At 38.0% G+C, this 19,721-nt stretch overlaps 2 protein-coding genes across 5 annotated transcripts in view; one reads left to right on the top strand and one right to left on the bottom strand.

Moving 5' to 3' along the window:
* LOC133551648 (sodium- and chloride-dependent GABA transporter 2-like) overlaps positions 1–19,719 on the top strand; it is a 54,403-nt gene extending 34,684 nt beyond the window's left edge. The window contains exons 11-14 of the mRNA XM_061898590.1: positions 2,475–2,577; positions 2,641–2,741; positions 2,843–3,013; positions 7,875–19,719. Of these exons, the coding sequence (XP_061754574.1) occupies positions 2,475–2,577; positions 2,641–2,741; positions 2,843–3,013; positions 7,875–8,045 (546 nt within the window). The 3' untranslated portion in view covers positions 8,046–19,719. The remainder of the gene's footprint in view (positions 1–2,474; positions 2,578–2,640; positions 2,742–2,842; positions 3,014–7,874) is intronic.
* The window catches only part of LOC133551650 (prolyl 4-hydroxylase subunit alpha-2-like), a 45,714-nt gene continuing 39,978 nt past the window's right edge, over positions 13,986–19,721 (bottom strand). For all 4 annotated transcript variants that reach the window (XM_061898593.1, XM_061898597.1, XM_061898594.1 and 1 more), the window contains one exon: positions 13,986–14,366. In XM_061898593.1, the coding sequence (XP_061754577.1) occupies positions 14,296–14,366 (71 nt within the window). In that variant the 3' untranslated portion in view covers positions 13,986–14,295. The remainder of the gene's footprint in view (positions 14,367–19,721) is intronic.

The following is a 19,721-nucleotide window of genomic DNA, read 5'->3' as shown; positions in this document are numbered from 1 at the left end:
ACTGTATTTGGAACATCCCACAGGTGGACAGGCTAATTGGGAACAGGAGGGTGCAAATTGGGTATAAAAGCAGCTTCCATGAAATGCCCAGTCATTCACAAACAAGGATAGGGTGAGGGTCACCACTTTGTGAACAAATGCGTGAGCAAATCAGCAAAACAGTTTAAGAACAACATTTCTTAACACGCTATTGCTAGGAATTTAGGGATTTCACCATCTACAGTCCGTAATGTCCTCAAAAGGTTCTGAGAATCTGGAGAAATCACCGCATGTTAGCGATGATATTACTGACCTTAGATCCCTCAGGCTGTACTGCATCAAAAAGTGACATCAGTGTGTAAAGGTAATCACCACATGGGCTCAGGAACACTTCAGAAACCCAGTGTCAGCAACTACAGTTCGTCACTACATCTGCAAGTGCAAGTTAAAACTCTACTATGCAAAGCAAAAGCCATTTTTCAACATCACCCAGAAACGCCGCAGGCTTCGCTGGGCCTGAACTCATCTAATGATGGACTGAAAGTGGAAAAGTGTTCTGTGGTCTGACAAGTCCACATTTCAAATTGTTTTTGGAAACTGTGGATGTTGTGTCCTCCAGAACAAAAAGGAAAAGAACCATCTGGATTTTTATAGTTGCAAAGTTCAAAATCCAGCATCTGTGATGGTATGGAGGTGTATTAATGCCCAAGGCATGGGTAACTTACACATCTGTGAAGGCACCATTACTGCTGAACGGTACATACAGGTTTTGGAGCAACATATGTTGTCATCCAAGCAACGTTATCATGGACGCTCCTGCTTATTTCAGAAAGACAATGCCAAGCCATGTGTTAAAACAGCCAGGTAAAATAGTAAAAGAGTGTGGGTACTAGACTGGCCTGCCTGTAGTCCAGACTTGTCTCCCATTAAAAATGTCTAGCGCATTATGAAGCATAAAGTACTATAACAGAGACCCTGCACTGTTGAACAACGTAAGCTGTACATCAAGCAAGAATGGGAAAGAATTCCACCTGAAAAGCTTCAAAAATTGGTCTCCTCAGTTCCCAAACATTTACTGAGTGTTGTTAAAAGGAAAGGCCATGTAACACAGTAGTAAAAATGCCCCTGTGCCAACTTTTTTTGCAATGTGTTGCTGCCATTAAATTGTAAGTTAATGATTATTTGCAAAAACAAAAAAAGCATTTAATATCTGGTCTTTGCAGTCTATTCAATTGAATATAAGTTAAAAAGGATTTGCAAATCATTGTATTCTGTTTTTAGTTACAAATTACACAACATGCTAACTTCATTGGCTTTGGGTTTTGTACATACAATTATGCTGTGCTAAAATAAACAAAATTAATACTGAATGTTTCTTAAATAAACCGTCAGTAAAATTTCAGAGCAAACTTATTCTGTTTGTTTAATATTGTCATTGCTGCCAAATGTGGTGGAAAAGTGTATTACAACTGAGTAACATTGCGGTCGATACGGACCACAGCGGAGAAACAAGATATTTTTGGGCGGCCCTCAAGAGGACGTTCGCGGCCCTTCAAGAATCACTCCTGTCAGCAAAGGTAGATATTTAAATGGAAACAATCAGGTTGAATATTGTCCCTCTTCTGCCCTTTAGCAACCTGAGTCTAAGGTTTATGGGCTAAATAAATGTTATTACACATGGTTTCATATCTTTTGACAAGGTTGTAAACTGTAAAAACAAGTTCGATATCATTTTTGAATACAGTTAAAATCAAGAGTAGGATGACAAATTCAGTGTTATTAGAGTGGGACCCGGGTCCCCCCGTAGTGGAAAAGTTGGGCCATAAGGTTAAAACTGTTAAGAACCACTGTTACGGGGTGGCAGGGATACAAACGTAGTTTTAACTAAATTTGACCAAAGAATATTCAACAAAATAGCTAAGATGATAGCAAAGCAAAGGTGACTGATACAGCAACTGACAGCACTCATGCCCTGCTAATCCAAAATGTGACAAGTGTCTTTATTTTTATGCTTAATCAATGAAAACAGGCAGCTATACGTTGAATATAACATATAACATAATAACTAAAGAAATTAATAATAGTGAAAGTAATATTAGGCTGATAGGGTACAAAGTGCCACCAGCTCAATTTACAAATGATTGCTGTGGAGGGCCTGCATGACAATTCTATCTGTGCTGAAGTCACGAGAGCAGTCTAAAAAGTTCAAACAGTGATAAGAAATTATAATTTTTTTTCCTGAGCTGCTGCTTTATCCTTCTCGGAAGTGGCCCACATCACAGCAGTGTTGCCTGCCAAGACCTCAAACATGAACCTGCCAGATTTCTTTCATCACGTACGGCTTGACGTTACCAATTTCACAAAAGAAACAGCTGTAACCCGAAAAAAAAAAATGGCTTTGAAGAAAAATACTGGCAGGGCTGTCAAACAAGGAGTAAATCATAGGACACTAATATTTTCATAGTATTGATATTGTTTTGTTTTACTGTTATTAGGGGGGGATGTACCTCCTACAGCTGGTGGATTTCCATGTGTGTAGCGGCACCACCCTGCTCCTCCTCTCCATATGCCAGTCCGTCAGCATTGCCTGGGTCTATGGTAGGCACTTTTTAGGCAAAAGACAAACCAATAATTACACTGACCAAACCTTTTCTGATACAGGTGCCGAGCGTTTCTATGGCAACATCACAGATATGATCGGTTACCGTCCCTTACCGCTGATGAAGCTCTGCTGGTGCTACGTCACACCTTGCTTGTGTTTTGTAAGCCAACCTATAATATGACAAAGAAACTACACAGTAGAGGGTGCTCACACAAGTAACGGGAACCTCGATAGGCATGAACCTGATGTCTCGTCTTTCAGGGCACGTTCCTCTTCTCCATCATCAGATACTCGCCCTTGAAGTTCAGCAATACTTATGTGTATCCACTGTGGGCCAACATCCTGGGCTGGTTCCTTGCCACAGTCTCTCTTTCCCTCATCCCTCTCTTCGTGGTGTGCAAACTAGTGCACGGAGAAGGCACCCTCCAACAGGTGAGCCCCTCAGGGGAAGTAGAGCATAAATAAAATATATACAGTGGGGCAAAAAAGTATTTAGTCAGCCACCGATTGTGCAAGTTCTCCCACTTAAAATGATGACAGAGGTCTGTAATTTTCATCATAGGTACACTTCCACTGTGAGAGACAGAATGTGAAAAAAAATCCAGGAATTCACATTGTAGGAATTTTAAAGAATGTATTTGTAAATTATGGTGGAAAATAAGTATTTGGTCAACCATTCAAAGCTCTCACTGTTGGAAGGAGGTTTTAGCTCAAAATCTCACGATACATGGCCCCATTCATTCTTTCCTTAACACCGATCAATCGTCCTGTCCCCTTAGCAGAAAAACAGCCCCAAAGCATGATGTTTCCACCCCCATGCTTCACAGTAGGTGTGGTGTTCTTGGGATGCAACTCAGTATTCTTCTTCCTCCAAACACGACGAGTTGAGTTTATACCAAAAAGTTCTGTTTTGGTTTCATCTGACCACATGACATTCTCCCATGTGTTCTCTGGCAAACTTCAGACGGGCCTGGACTGCAGGATTTGATCCCCTGTCGGCGTAGTGTGTTACTGATGGTAACCTTTGTTACTTTGGGACCAGCTCTCAGCAGGTCATTCACCAGGTCCCCCCGTGTGGTTCTGGGATTTTTGCTCACCGTTCTCATGATCATTTTGACCCCACGGGATGAGATCTTGCGTGGTGCCCCAGATCGAGGGAGATTATCAGTGGTCTTGTATGTCTTCCATTTTCTGATAATTGCTCCCACAGTTGATTTTTTCACACCAAGCTGCTTGCTTATTGTAGATTCACTCTTCCCAGTCTGGTGTAGACCTACAATTCTCTTCCTGGTGTCCTTCGACAGCTCTTTGGTCTTGGCCATAGTGACTGTTTGAGGCTGTGGACATGTGTCTTTTATACAGATAACGAGTTCAAACAAGTGCCATTAATACAGGTAACGAGTGGAGGACTGAAGAGCTTCTTAAAGAAGAAGTTACAGGTCTGTGAGAGCCAGAGATCTTCCTTGTTTGAAGTGACCAAATACTTATTTTCCACCATGATTTACAAATAAATTCTTTAAAATTCCTACAATGTGAATTCCTGGATTTTTTTTCACATTCTGTCTCTCACAGTTGAAGTGTATCTATGATGAAAATTACAGACCTCTGTCATCATTTTAAGTGGGAGAACTTGCACAATCGGTGGCTGACTAAACATTTTTTTCCCCACTGTATCTGTTACCAGGGATAGTGGACAAGAACCTGTCTTATTTTCCTCACTGCAAAGGTCAATCCAGTGCAGCTATGTTTTTTTTTTACAGCCTTGGTATGTTTGCGTGAAGAAAATGATTTCCACTTGTGTACGCTGGCCTCATTCGAACCTGACAGGAATAAAATTACTAATGGATTGATGTCAGGGTTGTTTAAGTACAACTTGGCTTCACGTACGGCACTTTTATCCTACAATAAGGCTCTCCAAACAACGTTCCTTTAAATGATGTTGACACAAGCCAAAATGAAATGTGTTGCCATAGTTTCTGTGCATGATTACTCTTATTTATTGGAGACTAATTACACATCTGTTGTCAAATACTATATGTTTTGGTCCAGCACATCATTTTATGTAGCTCAACACGTTATTTTATGTGGCCTACCACATCATTTAATGTGGCCCGCCACATCTTTTAATGCAGCTCGCCACGTAATTTAAAGTGGACCAGCACGCCATTTTACATGGAGTTGGACGTCACTAAAATGGTCTGCCACATCAATTATTGTGGCCCGGCACGGCCTTTAATGTGGTTCGCCATTTCATTTAATGAGGCCTGCCACATCATTATATGTTCAATTCAGTTTCAGTTTATTTCCAACATGCATACGATACAATGTAATGCATCACACAATTCCAGTTGTTTCATTACGGAACCTCTGAAAAGGAGTAGGAAGAAGCAGACTTTATTTAATCCTACACCTTTTCATACCATAGAAATGGTATCCAATTTCCTTGTTCTCTGTAACAGAACAGTGAATACATAAATAATACATCAATAATATACCATAGTAAGCAAACAAATATTAAATACATAAATAATCTTTGTCTCAATAACAAAAAAAAGGTTCAAGATGTTAATCATGATTCTTGTTCTGTGTACTTTGTGAATACTTGTAGTTTGAACAGTCTCTTAAACTGAATCAAATTTGTGCTTTGTTGGATTTATTTGATTAATTCATTCCATAATTTAATTCCACATACTGATATGCAAAAGGTTTAAGTGTTGTACGAGCACACAAATGTTTTAAATGAGATTTTCCTCTTAGGTTATATTTCTCCTCTTTTTTTGGAGAAGATCTGTTGTGAATTCTTGGGTAGCAGGTTAACGTTTGCTTTGTACATCATTTCAGCTTTTTGCAAATGCACAAAATTGTTGAATTTCAATAATTGTGATTTACTAAATAAATGTTTTGTATGTTTTCTATATCAAACACTATGTATTTTTCAAATTTTTCTTTTTTGTACCACAGTTATTGACTGAAGCGCACATTTGTAGTTGTTTCCCCATTATTCTACACAATAACTCAGATATGGTAACACTATTGAGCAAAGTGGTCTACCACATCATTTAAAATGTCCGGCATGTCATTTATTGGCCTGGAAATAAATTTAATTGGCCTGCCACATCAATAATGGGGTCTGCCACATTAGCTATTGTGGCCCGGCACGTCATTTAACATGGTCCGCTTCTTAATTTAAAGTGGCCTGGCACATCATTATATGTAGTCTGTCAATTCATTTAGTATTGCCTGGCACATCAATTATTGTGGCCCGCCACATCATTGTATGCTGTCTGCTAAATCATTTAAAGTAGCCTGCCACATCATTTAATGTGGTACCCCACCTCATTATATGTGGTCTGCCACTTCATTTAAAGGGGCCCGGCACGTCATTTATCGTGGCACTGACATGTCATTAAAGTGGTATGCCACAAAAATTATTTTGGCCCGCCAAATCATTTACTGTGGCCCGGCACATCATCTATAGTGGCCAAGACACGTCATTTTATGTGGCCCAATAAGTCATTATACATGGTCTGCTAAATCATTAACGTGGCCCGGCAAGTCATAAAAGTTGTCTGCCACATAATTTAAAGTAACCCGGCACGTCATTTATGGTGGCGCTGACAGTCATTAAAGTGGTCGGCCACATCAATTATTTAGACCCACCAAATCATTTATTGTGGCCTACCACATCATTAAAGCAGTCTGCCACATCCTTTTACGTGCCCGCCACATAATTTTACGTAGCCCGACACTTATTTTAACGTGGCCCAACACGTAATTTTCTTTGGCATGCGGACGGTTGTAAATAAGGAAGTACTTTCTGGCTGAATGTTTTGGTTCTTTTTTTTTTTGACAGAAAAATGTACTGCATGAAACTGCATATGTTCTACACCTTAGTATTATCTAATAATGCAACAAGATATTCCTAGCATGTTTTATGGTTATCAGATATTAAAAACCTAAATATCTGCTTGTCACCTTGACTTACAATTTCAAAGTCAGTTATCAATCGTTCTGATGAAACAGCTATCCATCCCTTATCTACCGCTTGTCACGATAATAATTAAAATCTGCTGCTTATGCAAATTGTGTAACAAGGGTCTTACATGTTTATATTCGTATAGATTCCCTGTTACAAGCAGCCCTCGCAGGGCAGCCATAATTGCAATGTGGCCCTCAATGAAAACTAGTTTGACACTCCTGATTTAACTGATCTCTTAGCCTGACTCCGAATTGTACTCCTAAAATCAAATAACTTCCACACGATATTCTATTTGATTGCGATGCACTTACATACAGTTTAACTTATTCTTGCAATACCGCACACGCCCTTCAAACAAAGTGTGCATAAAAGTTTTCAGTAAGAATTAGCATTTGATAACATGCTAATGCATAGCACTAGTCTATATCTATAAAGTTGTTCTTAAATTACATTTTCATTGATTAGTGACGAGGAATAAGCTTTCCTCTATATTTATTTAATTAATAAAACATTTATTTTTTAACATAATTTTTAACTATAGAAATAGTATATTTTACCTGTATTTAGTAAAAATATCCAAAATAAAACCAAAAATGCTGAACAAATTATTTTTAATAAATGATTGATAAAAAAATAATTAAATAAACCTCATGTACTTCTTTTGAAAGCAAACTAGTGTCTCTACTGATTGCTGCACATGGAGTGCCTTTCATCAATCTTGACTAATTTTGTTAGAAAAATAATAACAAATGGTAAATGGATTTTATTACCTTCAAGGTACTCAAAGCGCTTTGACACTACCAGCACAATAATATATAAGTACATTTATAGTGTCTTTATAAGTACTTCAAATTGCTAAACAATAAGTAACATTTTATATGTTTTTAAAAAAATACCTTTGTGTATGACTTTATTGATTTAACTTAATGTCATGTTGTACTTTTTTGTCAGAAAATGAGTGGACGCTGACAAAAAGGCACCTCTACTGGTTGCTACCAAGTAGTGCATTAAATTAATTCTCAATTATGAATCAAATGTATCCTGTTCATCCTTACTAGTAACTAACAGAGACACAATTGTTTATTTCTAAGATTTTTTTAATAATACATAGTTGTTTTTTTAAATTACATATCGATATTTTGTTCATTTCCATCATATTATGTTTCTTATTTAGTGATAATGTTTTGAACCAAATTATATTTATTATTCCAACAAGTTATTTAATCATATGAGTTTAATTATCCTCATGATAAATTAAGCAACAATATGAAGTACACTAACTTACGCCATGTCGTATCTATTCTGATCCTGCAGCGATTCCTGTTGCTCTGCCTTCCTGAAGACGACTTTCCCCTGGATAACAAGAGTCTCCATTCTCTTGGAGTTGATGCCATCACTCACCACGGCGAGTTCAAACCTTTATCCGCTGCAGACCAGGTCCCCAGTTGTGCCGAGTACAACAAAAAGCAAATGCTTGACCTGTAAAGGGTACAGTGACGATTACTTCAATGCGAGCCTAACGTGAGAAAAGAAAGAGATAAGAAGAGTGCACACCTCCTGTTTGAGTATTGGGGATTAATCGGCAGCCAGGATGAGTCAGAAATGTGTCAAAAAGGCGTAAATGAGAGCAGACAAGGTGTGGATTGCGCATTATCAGATCTCCTCTTTGACAACACACCCATACAAAAAACAACAACATTTAGCCTTTAGCGGCATGTTGAACACAATCGTGACTTGAATCTGTGTCGGAACGTGTGCAATACAGGTGCTGAGTACTTAGGTATATTGGCGTGAGTGGTAGGGAAATCCCAGTAAGAAGGTTGATAAACGCAGGAATGGGACGGAATTTATACAAACCAAAAACATTGTATATGACTTTAGAAACTCCAAAGTCAGACACATCAAACATTGCACAATTTGGAGTTCAGATAGAGTCGGGATAAGCCCAGGGGAGTTTGTACAGTATGCTACTAAAATGTGCCGGAAATAACCAGACTTCCTATTTCTTATTGTTTATTTCGATTTGAAATGCACAGAACACGCCACCCGACACTCGTCTCTGACATAAACCACTCTTCGTAAGGGGAACTGCAATTTTTTGGGGAATGTTGCCTATCCTTCACAATCGTTATGAAAGACATGACGACGAATGTATTTTATCTCAATGCATTCTAACTAGTAAATAAAAGTCCGCTTATAACATAGCCAATGAGATTTCCTCTATTCCACCCATAAAACCCAATAAATAGCAATATAAAAACCGCCAATAATACTACATTTTCATTTTGTGACTTGAATATTATCCAAGTATTAATGATATTGTTGTTACAAGCGCTAACGCACATGAACCGTTTATAGCGGCTCTGCGATCACAAGCTTGTGTGCCTATGTTGACATAATCGACTGGTGAGCTGTTTTTCGCTTTCTTGCTTGTGGAAGTTTATTGTAGATCATAAATCATGCATCTCACCTGAATAGTAGAAGGATGAGGATGTTGGTGCTCTTTGACAGACAATTTAGACCCGGGAATGGCGAAAAATTACTCGAAAAGACGCTTGGTTCCTTTCCCCCTTTTTGTGCGAGGATTGTGAGTCATTCGTCACCTGAACTGGAATATATCAAGATTCTTTCAGTCGGCATCCTAGTGAAAGCAGACATTGTACAGTAAGCAATGTTGTATTATGTTTGTGGGCTCTCAAAGTCTGCAGTGAGTAATCAGTGATGTATTTTGAAAAAAAAAAGGGAACGTTGTGATGCGTTTTTGAAATTAATGCGCAAAATAAGTAAATTTTAAATGTCATTATAAATGTGCCCCTTACTACATTACATATATACAGGTGCTGGTCATATTATTAGAATATCATGAAAAAGTTGATTTATTTCATTAATTCCATTTAGAAAGTCAAACTTGTAGAATGTACACATTCATTCCAAACAGACTGATACATTTCAAGTGTTTTTTTTGCCAAGAAGGAGATGATTATAGTTGACAACCAATGAAAACCGTAAATTCAACATCTCGGAAAATTAGAATGTGGTGAAAAGGTCAGATATTGAAGACACCTGGTGCCACACTCTAATTAGCTAACTAACTCAAAACACCTGGAAAAGCCTTTAAATGGTCTCTCGTTTTGATTCTGTATGACACACAATCATGGGGAAGACTGCTGACTTTACAACTGTCCAAAAGATGACCATTGATACTTTAAAGAAGGAGGGCAAGACACAAAAGGTCATTGCCAAAGAGGTTGGATGTTCCCAGAGCTCTGTGTCCAAGCACATTAATAGAGAGGCGAAGGGAAGACAAAGATGTGGAAGAAAAAAATGTACAAGCAAGAGGGATAACCGCGCCCTGGAGAGGATTGTCAAACAAAACAGATTCAAAAATGTGGGGGAGATCCACAAAGAGTGGACTGCAGCTGGAGTCAGTGCTTCAAGAACCACCACGCACCGACGTATGCAAGATATGGGCTTCAGCTGTCGCATTCCTTGTGTAAAGCCACTCTTGAATAAGAGACAACGTCAAAAGCGTCTTGCCTGGGCTCAAGACAAAAAGGACTGGACTGCTGCTGAGTGGTCCAGAGTTATGTTTTCAGATGAAAGTAAATTTTGAATCTCCTTTGGAAATCAAGGTCCCAGAGTCTGGAGGAAGACAGGAGAGGCACAGAATCCACATTGCCTGAAGTCCAGTGTCAAATTTCCACAATCGGTAACGGTCTGGGGTGCCATGTCATCTGCTGGTGTTTGTCCACTGTGTTTCCTGAGGTCTAGGGTCAATGCAGCAGTCTACCAGGAAGTTTTAGAACACTTTATGCTGCCTGCCGCGGACCAATTTATGGAGGTGAAGATTTCATTTTCCAACATGACTTGGCACCTGCACACACTGCCAAATCTACCAATACCTGGTTTAAGGACCATGGTATCCCTGTTCTTGATTGGCCTGCAAACTCACCTGACCTTAACCCCATAGAAAACCTATGGGGTATTGTGAAGCGGAAGATGCGAGATGCCAGACCCAACAATGCTGAAGAGCTGAAGGCCACTATTAAAGCAACCTGGGCTCTCATAACACCTGAAGAGTGCAACAGACTGGTCTACTCCATGCCACGCCGTATTGCTGCAGCAATTCAGGCAAAAGGAGCTGCAACTAAGTATTGATTCCCGTACATGCTGAAACTTTCCATGTTCATACTTTTCAGTTGGCCCACATTTCTAAAAAATATTTTTTGGTACTAGTCGTAACTAATATTCTAATTTTCTGAGATGCTGAATTTGGTATTTTAAGTAATTGTCAGTACTAATCATCAACATTTAAAGAAATAAACATTTCAAATATATCACTATGTGTGTAATGAATTGATATAATATGTAAGTTTCACGTTCTGAATATAATTATTGAAATAAATCAAATTTTTCATGATATTCTAATAATATGAACAGCACCTGTACTTACATCATGTATATAAAACCTTAACTGAGGTGTTTGGATGTTTTTTTAAGTGCTTTATCGGCAGAATTGAGCGACTCCATTAGGATTCATTTAAAGCAGACTTCTGATCGCATTGATTTAACCGCTGTAACCGTAGCGTAACAGACACATTTAAAGTAACGTAATACTTCTAGTATTTTAATAGTAGGGGGCATTGATTTCACAGAGCGCATAGCAATTGACGCTACGTTGGTAAACAATAACAGCATAAAGAGCTGTTCTGTGTTTGCTACTCTTAATCCTGGCAGATTTCATTAGAGACTACTTTTGGACAAATGATGATCCAGAACCATATCTTTTTGAGCCTGAATATACAGAGATTGAGCAAGGAAATGTGTCACGTCGCCAGAAAAAATGTTTCCCAGAGTTAGCAACTGGAGTAACAATGTCACTATAACTCGGTTAATACGCAGGTCACGGCCTGTAAACGGAGTTGGCAGTTTTTTAGAACTTATTGTAGGTGAAATAGAGGAATCCCTATTACTTGCATTGATGGTTGCCTCTTGTTAGCGTTTTTTTTTTACTATTTAGAACGCACAGAAAGGTGAAAGATGTATGCTAAATGTTTTCCATTTAAGGGGTCATATTATGATTATAATTGTTCCACATCTAAAACACTTCCTTGTGGTGTACATATCATGGAATGGTGGTTCTTTGTTCGAAATTTAGGCTTCAAATTTTCGGGACTTATGGGCATCCCAAATACACAATAACAGGTACCAAGAAAAGTCAAGTTAAGAATAATAGGTGCCCTTTAAGATAAGCACAGTGCTCTAACAAACAGAGGGCCTGGTAAAAACTAAACTTTGATTTTAGTTGTTTAGTCTTGCTTTGATTTACTTCATATTTTGAAGACCCGAGTGTTGACAAGAGGGCTAAAAAAAAGGTGGGAATGATAAACTACATCAAAGTATAGAAAAAATCCTGTTTCTGTTGTGTCAAAGTGTGGATTTAATCCACATTAAGGCAAGAATCCCAAGCATTGGTGTTAAGCCAATTTGTAACGTGATATGATGTCAGATGAGTAATTACTCAGAAACACTCAACAAGAGCTACCCTATCTTGTCTTTGAACATGAACTAGATAGGAAAGTTGTAGTCTGACTCGAGCTTATCTCTATTAATTTACTGTTGTATCTGAGCAATGAACTGACAAACTAGATAGGGCAGCTCTATTTAATTTCTGTAGGACAGCTGTATTTAGTTCCTGTACGACCGAATCTTTGATCATGAACTGATTAACCGGATAGGACAGTTGTATTTAGTAGCCGTACTATCAAATCTGTGAGCATGAACAGATGAGCTAGAGTAGACCAGCTCTATTTAGATGCAAGGACAACTCTATTTAGTTGCTGACCTATGTAGTCTGAGCATGAACTGATGAGCTAGATCAAACAGCTCTATTTCATTGCTGTAGGACAACTCTGTTTAGTTGCTGTCCTATCTAGTCTATGGGCATGAACTGATGAGCTGAATCAAAAAGCTCTATTTAACTGCTGTCCTATCTGTCTGGGAGCATGAACTGATGAGCTAGACCAAACAGCTCTATTTAATTGCTATAGGACAGCTCGATTTAGTTGCTGTCCTATCTAGTCTATGAGCATAAACTGAAGAGCTTGATAGAACATCAAGCTCAACAAAGTTGATGTCCTATCTAGAGCATGAACTGATAAACTGGATTGAACAGCTATGTTTTAATTTCTGTAGGACAACACTATTTAGTTGCTGTCCCATCTAGTCTATGAGTATGAACTGATTAGGAATATAGTACAACTCTATTTAATTGCTGTTCTATCATGTTCGTAAGTATGAACCGATTAACCAGATTAGACACCTGTACTGAGTTGCTGTCCCATCTAGAGCATTAACTGATAAGCTAGATCAAACAGCTATATTTTATTTATGGAGGACAACACAATTTAGTTGCTGTCCAATCTAGTCTATAGCCATCAACTGATGAGGTAGATATAAAAACTGTATTTAATTTCTGTAGGACAACTGTATTTAGTTGCTGTCCAATCTAGTCTATAGCCATCAACTGATGAGGTAGATATAAAAACTGTATTTAATTTCTGTAGGACAACTGTATTTAGTTGCTGTCCCATCTAGTCCATGAGCATGAACTGATTAGCAAGATAGTACAGCTCTATTTAATTGCTGGAGGACAACTCTATTGAGCTGCTGTCCTATCTAGTCTATGAGCATTAACTGAGGAGCTTGATCGAACAGCTCTATTTAACTGCTGTAAAAAAGCTGCATTTAGTTGCTGTTAGATATCTAGTCTATGAGCATAAACTAATGATCAAGATAGGTCAGCTCTATTTAGTTTCTGTTCAATCAAGTTCATAAGCATGAACCGATTAACCAGATGTTCTGAGTTGCTGTCCTATTTAGAGCATGAACTGATGAGGTAGATAGCAAAGCTCTGTTTAATTTCTGTCGGACAACTTTATTTAGTTACTGTCCCATCTAGTCCATGAGCATGAACTGATGAACCAGATAGGACAGCTCGATTTAGTTGCTGTCCTAACTAGTCCATGAGTATGAACTGATGAAGCCAGCTCAGATGAAGTTCCAAAACGTCTTTTGAAGACAACCCGATCAGTGGAGTTACTATGGAGTCAATGCCCTGAGTGGACTCGGGTGAATGAGAATAACTACAGAAAGTACCTGTTCCCATTTTGTTTTACAATTAAATACCAAGTGCCTTTCAAAGTGCATTCAGTGTTATTGTCTGTTGTATTACAGTTGTACTGAGTACACAAATAAACTGAGATTAAGATGGAATGGAATAGCAGCGTGTAAGGCAAGGCCACAAGGGATGACAACTATTCCACCGGCCTCAGAAGACACATCAATACATGACGTTAGCCAAATGTTGCAACATAATTTGTTATAGGTTAGGTCCTTAAGTAACACAAAAACAGGGTGACATGGTTTCAAATAAAAGACCATTTATTCACTTGTTTCTGATGGCCATCTGGTAGAAAAAGCACATATTTTAATGTAATAATTTAAACACTGTATAAATAAAGCAGCTCTTGGGTCAAATGGAAATATTCCTGTAAGGTTGTTGCATCCAAGTAAGACTTTTTTAAAAACATATTTGTGTGTTCGTCAGCTGGTCGTCCCGATGGACTTGCTTAAGATGGTTAAAAATGTCTAATTTACACCTTGACAAGACAATGGCGATAATACACATGGAAAGTGTTTCGGAACTGTGTTCGTGCGTCTCACGGGTCAACGTTCAATCCACTTCTGTGAGGCCACAGGGTCTCCTGAATTCCTGTCCTCGCTCGTGAATCCATTTGTTGGACACTGGGGAAAACAGCACAAATAGAAAATGTAGGTGTAAAACACATTGCTGCCATATCTACAGCAGGGTTGTCCACTGGTAGCTCGGGGACCAAAAGTGGGTCGGGGACAGACGCTTACAAGGTGTACAAAAAAAACCCAAAGAACATAATACTACCACATAGAAAAGAGTCTGGCAACATGACCAATATAATCAATATTAATGAGCTAACCAGTGATTCCTAACTTGTTCTAGCTGACTAACGATATCTGTTTTTTTTAAATAATGTTTTATTTTAAAATAAACAAGTTGATGGGCGCCCTCTATCTGAGTAATAAGTGTAGTTTAGTGGAGTGTGCATTGAAAAATATGTTGCACTGTGTTTATAGAGATGGAAAAGGTGTATGTACGTTCAGAGGCGATTTAAAAAATATAATATTTCTGCTTGGCTTGAATAATGTAAAAGGTGGAAAAATATGGGTCCCAGGATGAGAGCAGTTGAGAAACCCTAATCTATATTATCGGTTATTGCACCACCTGCAGTGATATGTTACTCTATCTAATATGTGGAGCGGAACAATGCTGTCCATTGGCATTATTAGTGAATAGGAGTGCTGGAAAAAAATCTATTTTCATCTGAATCTTGATTTTCTTTTATTTTTAAGTTACATTTTTGAATGACTTCAAATTGTTTCAAAAATATATATATTTATTTTTAAATGATAGGGGGGAGGAACAGAAACAGAAACCACTTCAGCCGCCAAATGGCAGTAGAGCGTTGAATACCTTAAAAAAAGGAATTGCGGCAATTCGAACTTTGATCTCAGTCAGTTGTTATATAGTATGGGTCTGTCCATGTTTTTCAGCAGACTGCATTGAAAAAAGATTAACCCCTCCCAATCTCCCATTCTCTCACACGAGATCCATCCAGGAATGGGGCCAAAACAATCCCTTCCCTAAAGTTTGTCATATGTCAGCAGCCAAAAAGAGCTTTTGTAACCAGTAAACTATTTTGAAAAGGTTTTATTGAAATTTAGAATGCCAAATAAAATAACGTTACTCAGAAAATCAGAATCAAAGTAAATTGTGACGTGTCGTAAGATTCACATCGCATTCACGTCACATTAACATTAGTTACAATGGAATCTCGATCTACGAGCCACTCGTTACACAAATTTTTCAATTTACGAAACGCAGACCGAATAAAAATATGCTTTGTTGTAGGAATCATGTTTCAGTGTACAAACATTTTATCTACCCATTGTGTCCCTACGAGGGAGCCATTTTGTGCCTGCAGCACATCCATTGAGGGCATGCTGATGGATCTCGGATACTCACTCAGCCAGCACAGCAGTGCTGTGGTTAGCTGCTGTGCTAATTGCTACTTAGTGGGTTTTTTATGTGTATATTATAGCGTTTTTAAAAGCATTTTTCTAGTTTTGCTAAGTCAATATGGGTTCAAAGAAATGAATGGACAAGCGATGTGTGGTTTGAAATATAATAGTATCCACAGTGTTGTCAAACCGCCTCATTTCCCCCCTCCTCCTCACACTTTCTTGGCTGCATGCAAATACGAATAACCAACAAGGTGAAGTGGATTACATGTTTTTATTTCTAATCATTGTAGTAATCTGGTTGTTAAAGTTCAAGGGTTTTGTGACTTCAAATTGTAAGTGCACCAGAGGGCTAGTGACAGATTGTGTGTGCTTGTGCCGACGTTCAGCTATTGTTGTTTTGGCTTTGTTATTAAATAGAAAGTGGATCCATCACCCCCTGTTATGTTTGTTTGATAGGCAGTACTGTTTAGCGCTTTATATTATGTTCAAAGTGTACAAACCTTTACTAGAATATGGACTTTTGTCAAAGCTGGAACCCGATATTCATGTTTAGATTTTTTGTCATGGGGAAATGTGCTTCAATTTACAAATTCTTCTATATACAAATCTAGTAAAAAACATAATCAAGTTCAAAATTAGAGGTTCCATTTTATGAGTATCAAGATTTTAATTTTGTCTCTTTATGTTGTCTTTTTTTTGCTCCATGTTCTTATTTTTGCTGGACTTTTTTTTGTTTGATTTTATATATAGAATGTGCCACGGGCCAATTAAAAAAGATCCAGAGGCAGCAATTGGCCACGGCCCTGGTTTAGCAGTTCCATTGTATCTTCAATATATATATATTCTGCACATTCAAAGCTTTGAAGATAGTTATGCTTAATGATTTATTGCATGACTACTACAAAGGCATTTTTGACAGGCTCTATAAACGAGCTGCAGTACGTTCAGAATGCAGCTGCTCGAGTCCTGACTAGAACCAGGAAATACGACCAAATCAGTCTGGTGTTGTTGCTTTGAGAGCAAACTTCGAAATAACTTTGCTAGCTTACAGTACTGTTCATGATTTAGGGCCATGACATGTTAGAACCATATAAACATGTCTGGCTCTGAGAACCTCGCAGCATGGTCTCCTGCTGGTGCACAGAGACAGGGTTAAACATAGTGAAGCTGCGTTTTAGTTTTACGCTGCTCAAATCTGGAAGTTTTCCAGAAGATGTGAGACATTCCGCAACTCTGGCAAGGTTCAAATCCAGAAGAACACTTTTTTATTAGCTTTGCATTTGACAGGTGAAAGTTTTTTTTTCTTTAATTTCAATTCAACTAATTCATGATTATTTTGATGACAATTTTATTTTATTTTTTCTGATTTTATTTGCCTTATTGTAATTTTATGCATTTGTAAAGCCCTTTGAATTGTCTTATGTACATATTGTGCCTTGCCTTTATTGTGAAAAAATCAGGACTCCTGACATTTGAATTATAGTAGTTTGGCTTGTGCGTTATTTTAAGAAATTATTTTTAATGTTATGAATGTTCTGCTGTACAATATTAAACTTTTTATTGCACAGTCACACATGCAGCTGGATTCCTCAGAAACACCCAAGGGGCAAAGAGACAATGTTACACAAAAATTTCTTGGCTGCAAGAAGAGCCAAGAAGTCTTGGACACATTACAAAACAACATTTCAATTCACACACATGCTGACAGGATTCACAGTAATTTTCCACTGAGTCAAAGACAACCAGAGACTTCTTTTTTGGGGGATTAAACAGCCCAAAAAATTTACAATTTGAAGTGCGATCAAACATTTTTGGAAAAAATTACCTCAAAGTTTAGTAAAATATAATGTTTTGTCCACAAAGATGGTGTGTTTTGCTTTAATTTTATGTGTGAAGTGTACCAGTGAAGAGGAAAAGTGCCACAACCAGAAATGTAACTTACTGTAGTGTGACATAGAAAAACCTATAATACAACATGGGCAGATTTACAGATTGCATAGCAGGATATATTTTAATGCACAGTTGCGCTGTTTTTCCCCAATGTTATCTATCATTCACAATACTTATGTGAGACAAGAACATATACTGTATGTCTTTCTCCTTTTTGTGTATTCTAAATTGGAAAAAACACATTACGAGTCTGCTAACAGTGTAGCTAATGGGAGTAATCTAATCAGCCTATAAAGCCCTCTTAAAAAGCATCCAAAACCAGCAAAAATACTCAATTTACATGTCATGACCTGTATATTAACAAAGTAAAAGCGACATTGTTATTGTACGAGCTAACCCCGAGGAACTATTTAGTAACACGGTGCCTCTACCATGGAGGTGACATAGTTATTGCAGCTCTTGACCAACTGAGCTGCTGCATTGTCCCCGAGTTGGTAAAAGTTTGTGCTCGTTTATAAATCATGCCTCGCTCTAGTACAGTCAAAGGTTGCGGCCACAATCCAAGACGTATGCAGTGTTGCATCTTTTTCAGTTTTTGGATGTTGGTAAATGGGTTGTACTTGTATAGCGCTTTTCTACCCCTTTTTAAAAGAGCCCAAAGCGCTTTGACAGTATTTCCACATTCGCCCATTCACACACACACACATTCACACACTGACAGCGGGAGCTGCCATGCAAGGCACTCACCAGGACCCATCATGAGCAAGGGTGAAGTGTCTTGCCCAAGGACACAACAAACATGACTAGGATGGTAGAAGGCGGGGATTGAACCAATAACCCTCAGATTGCTGGCACAGCCACTCTACCAACTTCGCCACGGTATAAATATATGGAAGATTAGATAAATGTCAACTCTAGCTGCCTGCTAGGTGAAAAAATATTTAGATTTATTTGGCATGCCTTCTAAAACCACAGATTGTTCAGACACGTTCGCCATAAACTTGCTGCTCCTTCTGGCTCTCTTGTTAATGTTGAGAGTCACTTAGTAAAAGACACCGACATTTAAAAGCACACACACAAGCGGTTGAAGTTGGGGTTTTTTAAGTAATGCAATAATTACTTTTCCCATTAATTAATTACATTTCTTAAAAACTAATTCTGTTAGTAATTCATTAAATTACTATAATAATTACTTTACTTACAAATAAAAATGTATTTATACTGTAACTGCTGCTCATTCAGCTGTTAAAAAAACGTAAATATCTAATAAAATGTTTAAAGGCAATGTGTTAAAAAAAAACAATCAACCTTGTTTTTATGTATAAAATAAACAGTTAAAATAGCTTCAATAAAAACAAACAAACCACCAAATCTAACTTTGTCAGAAAGAAAAAAAACATTTTGTGAGGATGTGGCTAAAACGCTGCATACTGATTAAAGTTAAAGTTACAGTTAAAGTACCAATGATTTTCACAAACACACTAGGTGTGGTGAAATTTGTCCTCTGCATTTGAACCATCCCCTTGTTCACCCCCTGGGAAGTGAGGGGAGCAGTGGGCAGCAGCGGTGTCGCACCCGCGAATCATTTTTGGTGATTTAACCCCCAATTCCATCCCTGGATGCTGAGTGCCAAGCAGGGAGGTAATGGATCTCATTTTTATAGGCTTTGATATGACTCAAGTTTTGAACTCTTGACTATTGATTAACTTCTGTCAGTTTTAGCATTCTAACAGACTCAATGTATAGAATTGTATCATTGATTACTTCTTAACATGTTAGCGATCTAATAGATTGTGTTTATGATACCTCCGCATTGGTGCATTATGTCTGTCTGTGTGTGTGTGCGTGCGATATTAGCATTTGTTATTATGCATTTTTACTGCATTGCAAATTGACCCTGCTTTAAAAAGTACTTGAATTGATTTAGACAAAGTTTAGCGGGCTGGCTTTGACTAAAATGATAGTTAAAGTTATTTCTAATACAACTTTGTCCTACACTTGTTAGCAAGGTACGAGCTAACACTCTTACCAAGTTGAGACGGCATCCCCCCTCCAGACGCCCGACATCATGTCCTTGCTTTAAATGTTTGCGTATCACAGATGTACTGCCATAAAAACAAGGTCCACTTTGCAAACTGAGCAAAATATTCA

The sequence above is a fragment of the Nerophis ophidion genome, linkage group LG04 (genome assembly GCF_033978795.1).
Source record: "Nerophis ophidion isolate RoL-2023_Sa linkage group LG04, RoL_Noph_v1.0, whole genome shotgun sequence".
In the NCBI taxonomy this organism is placed as follows: domain Eukaryota; kingdom Metazoa; phylum Chordata; class Actinopteri; order Syngnathiformes; family Syngnathidae; genus Nerophis; species Nerophis ophidion.
Note: the sequence above shows the minus strand (reverse complement) of the source record. Positions and strands in the feature narration are given on the sequence as shown.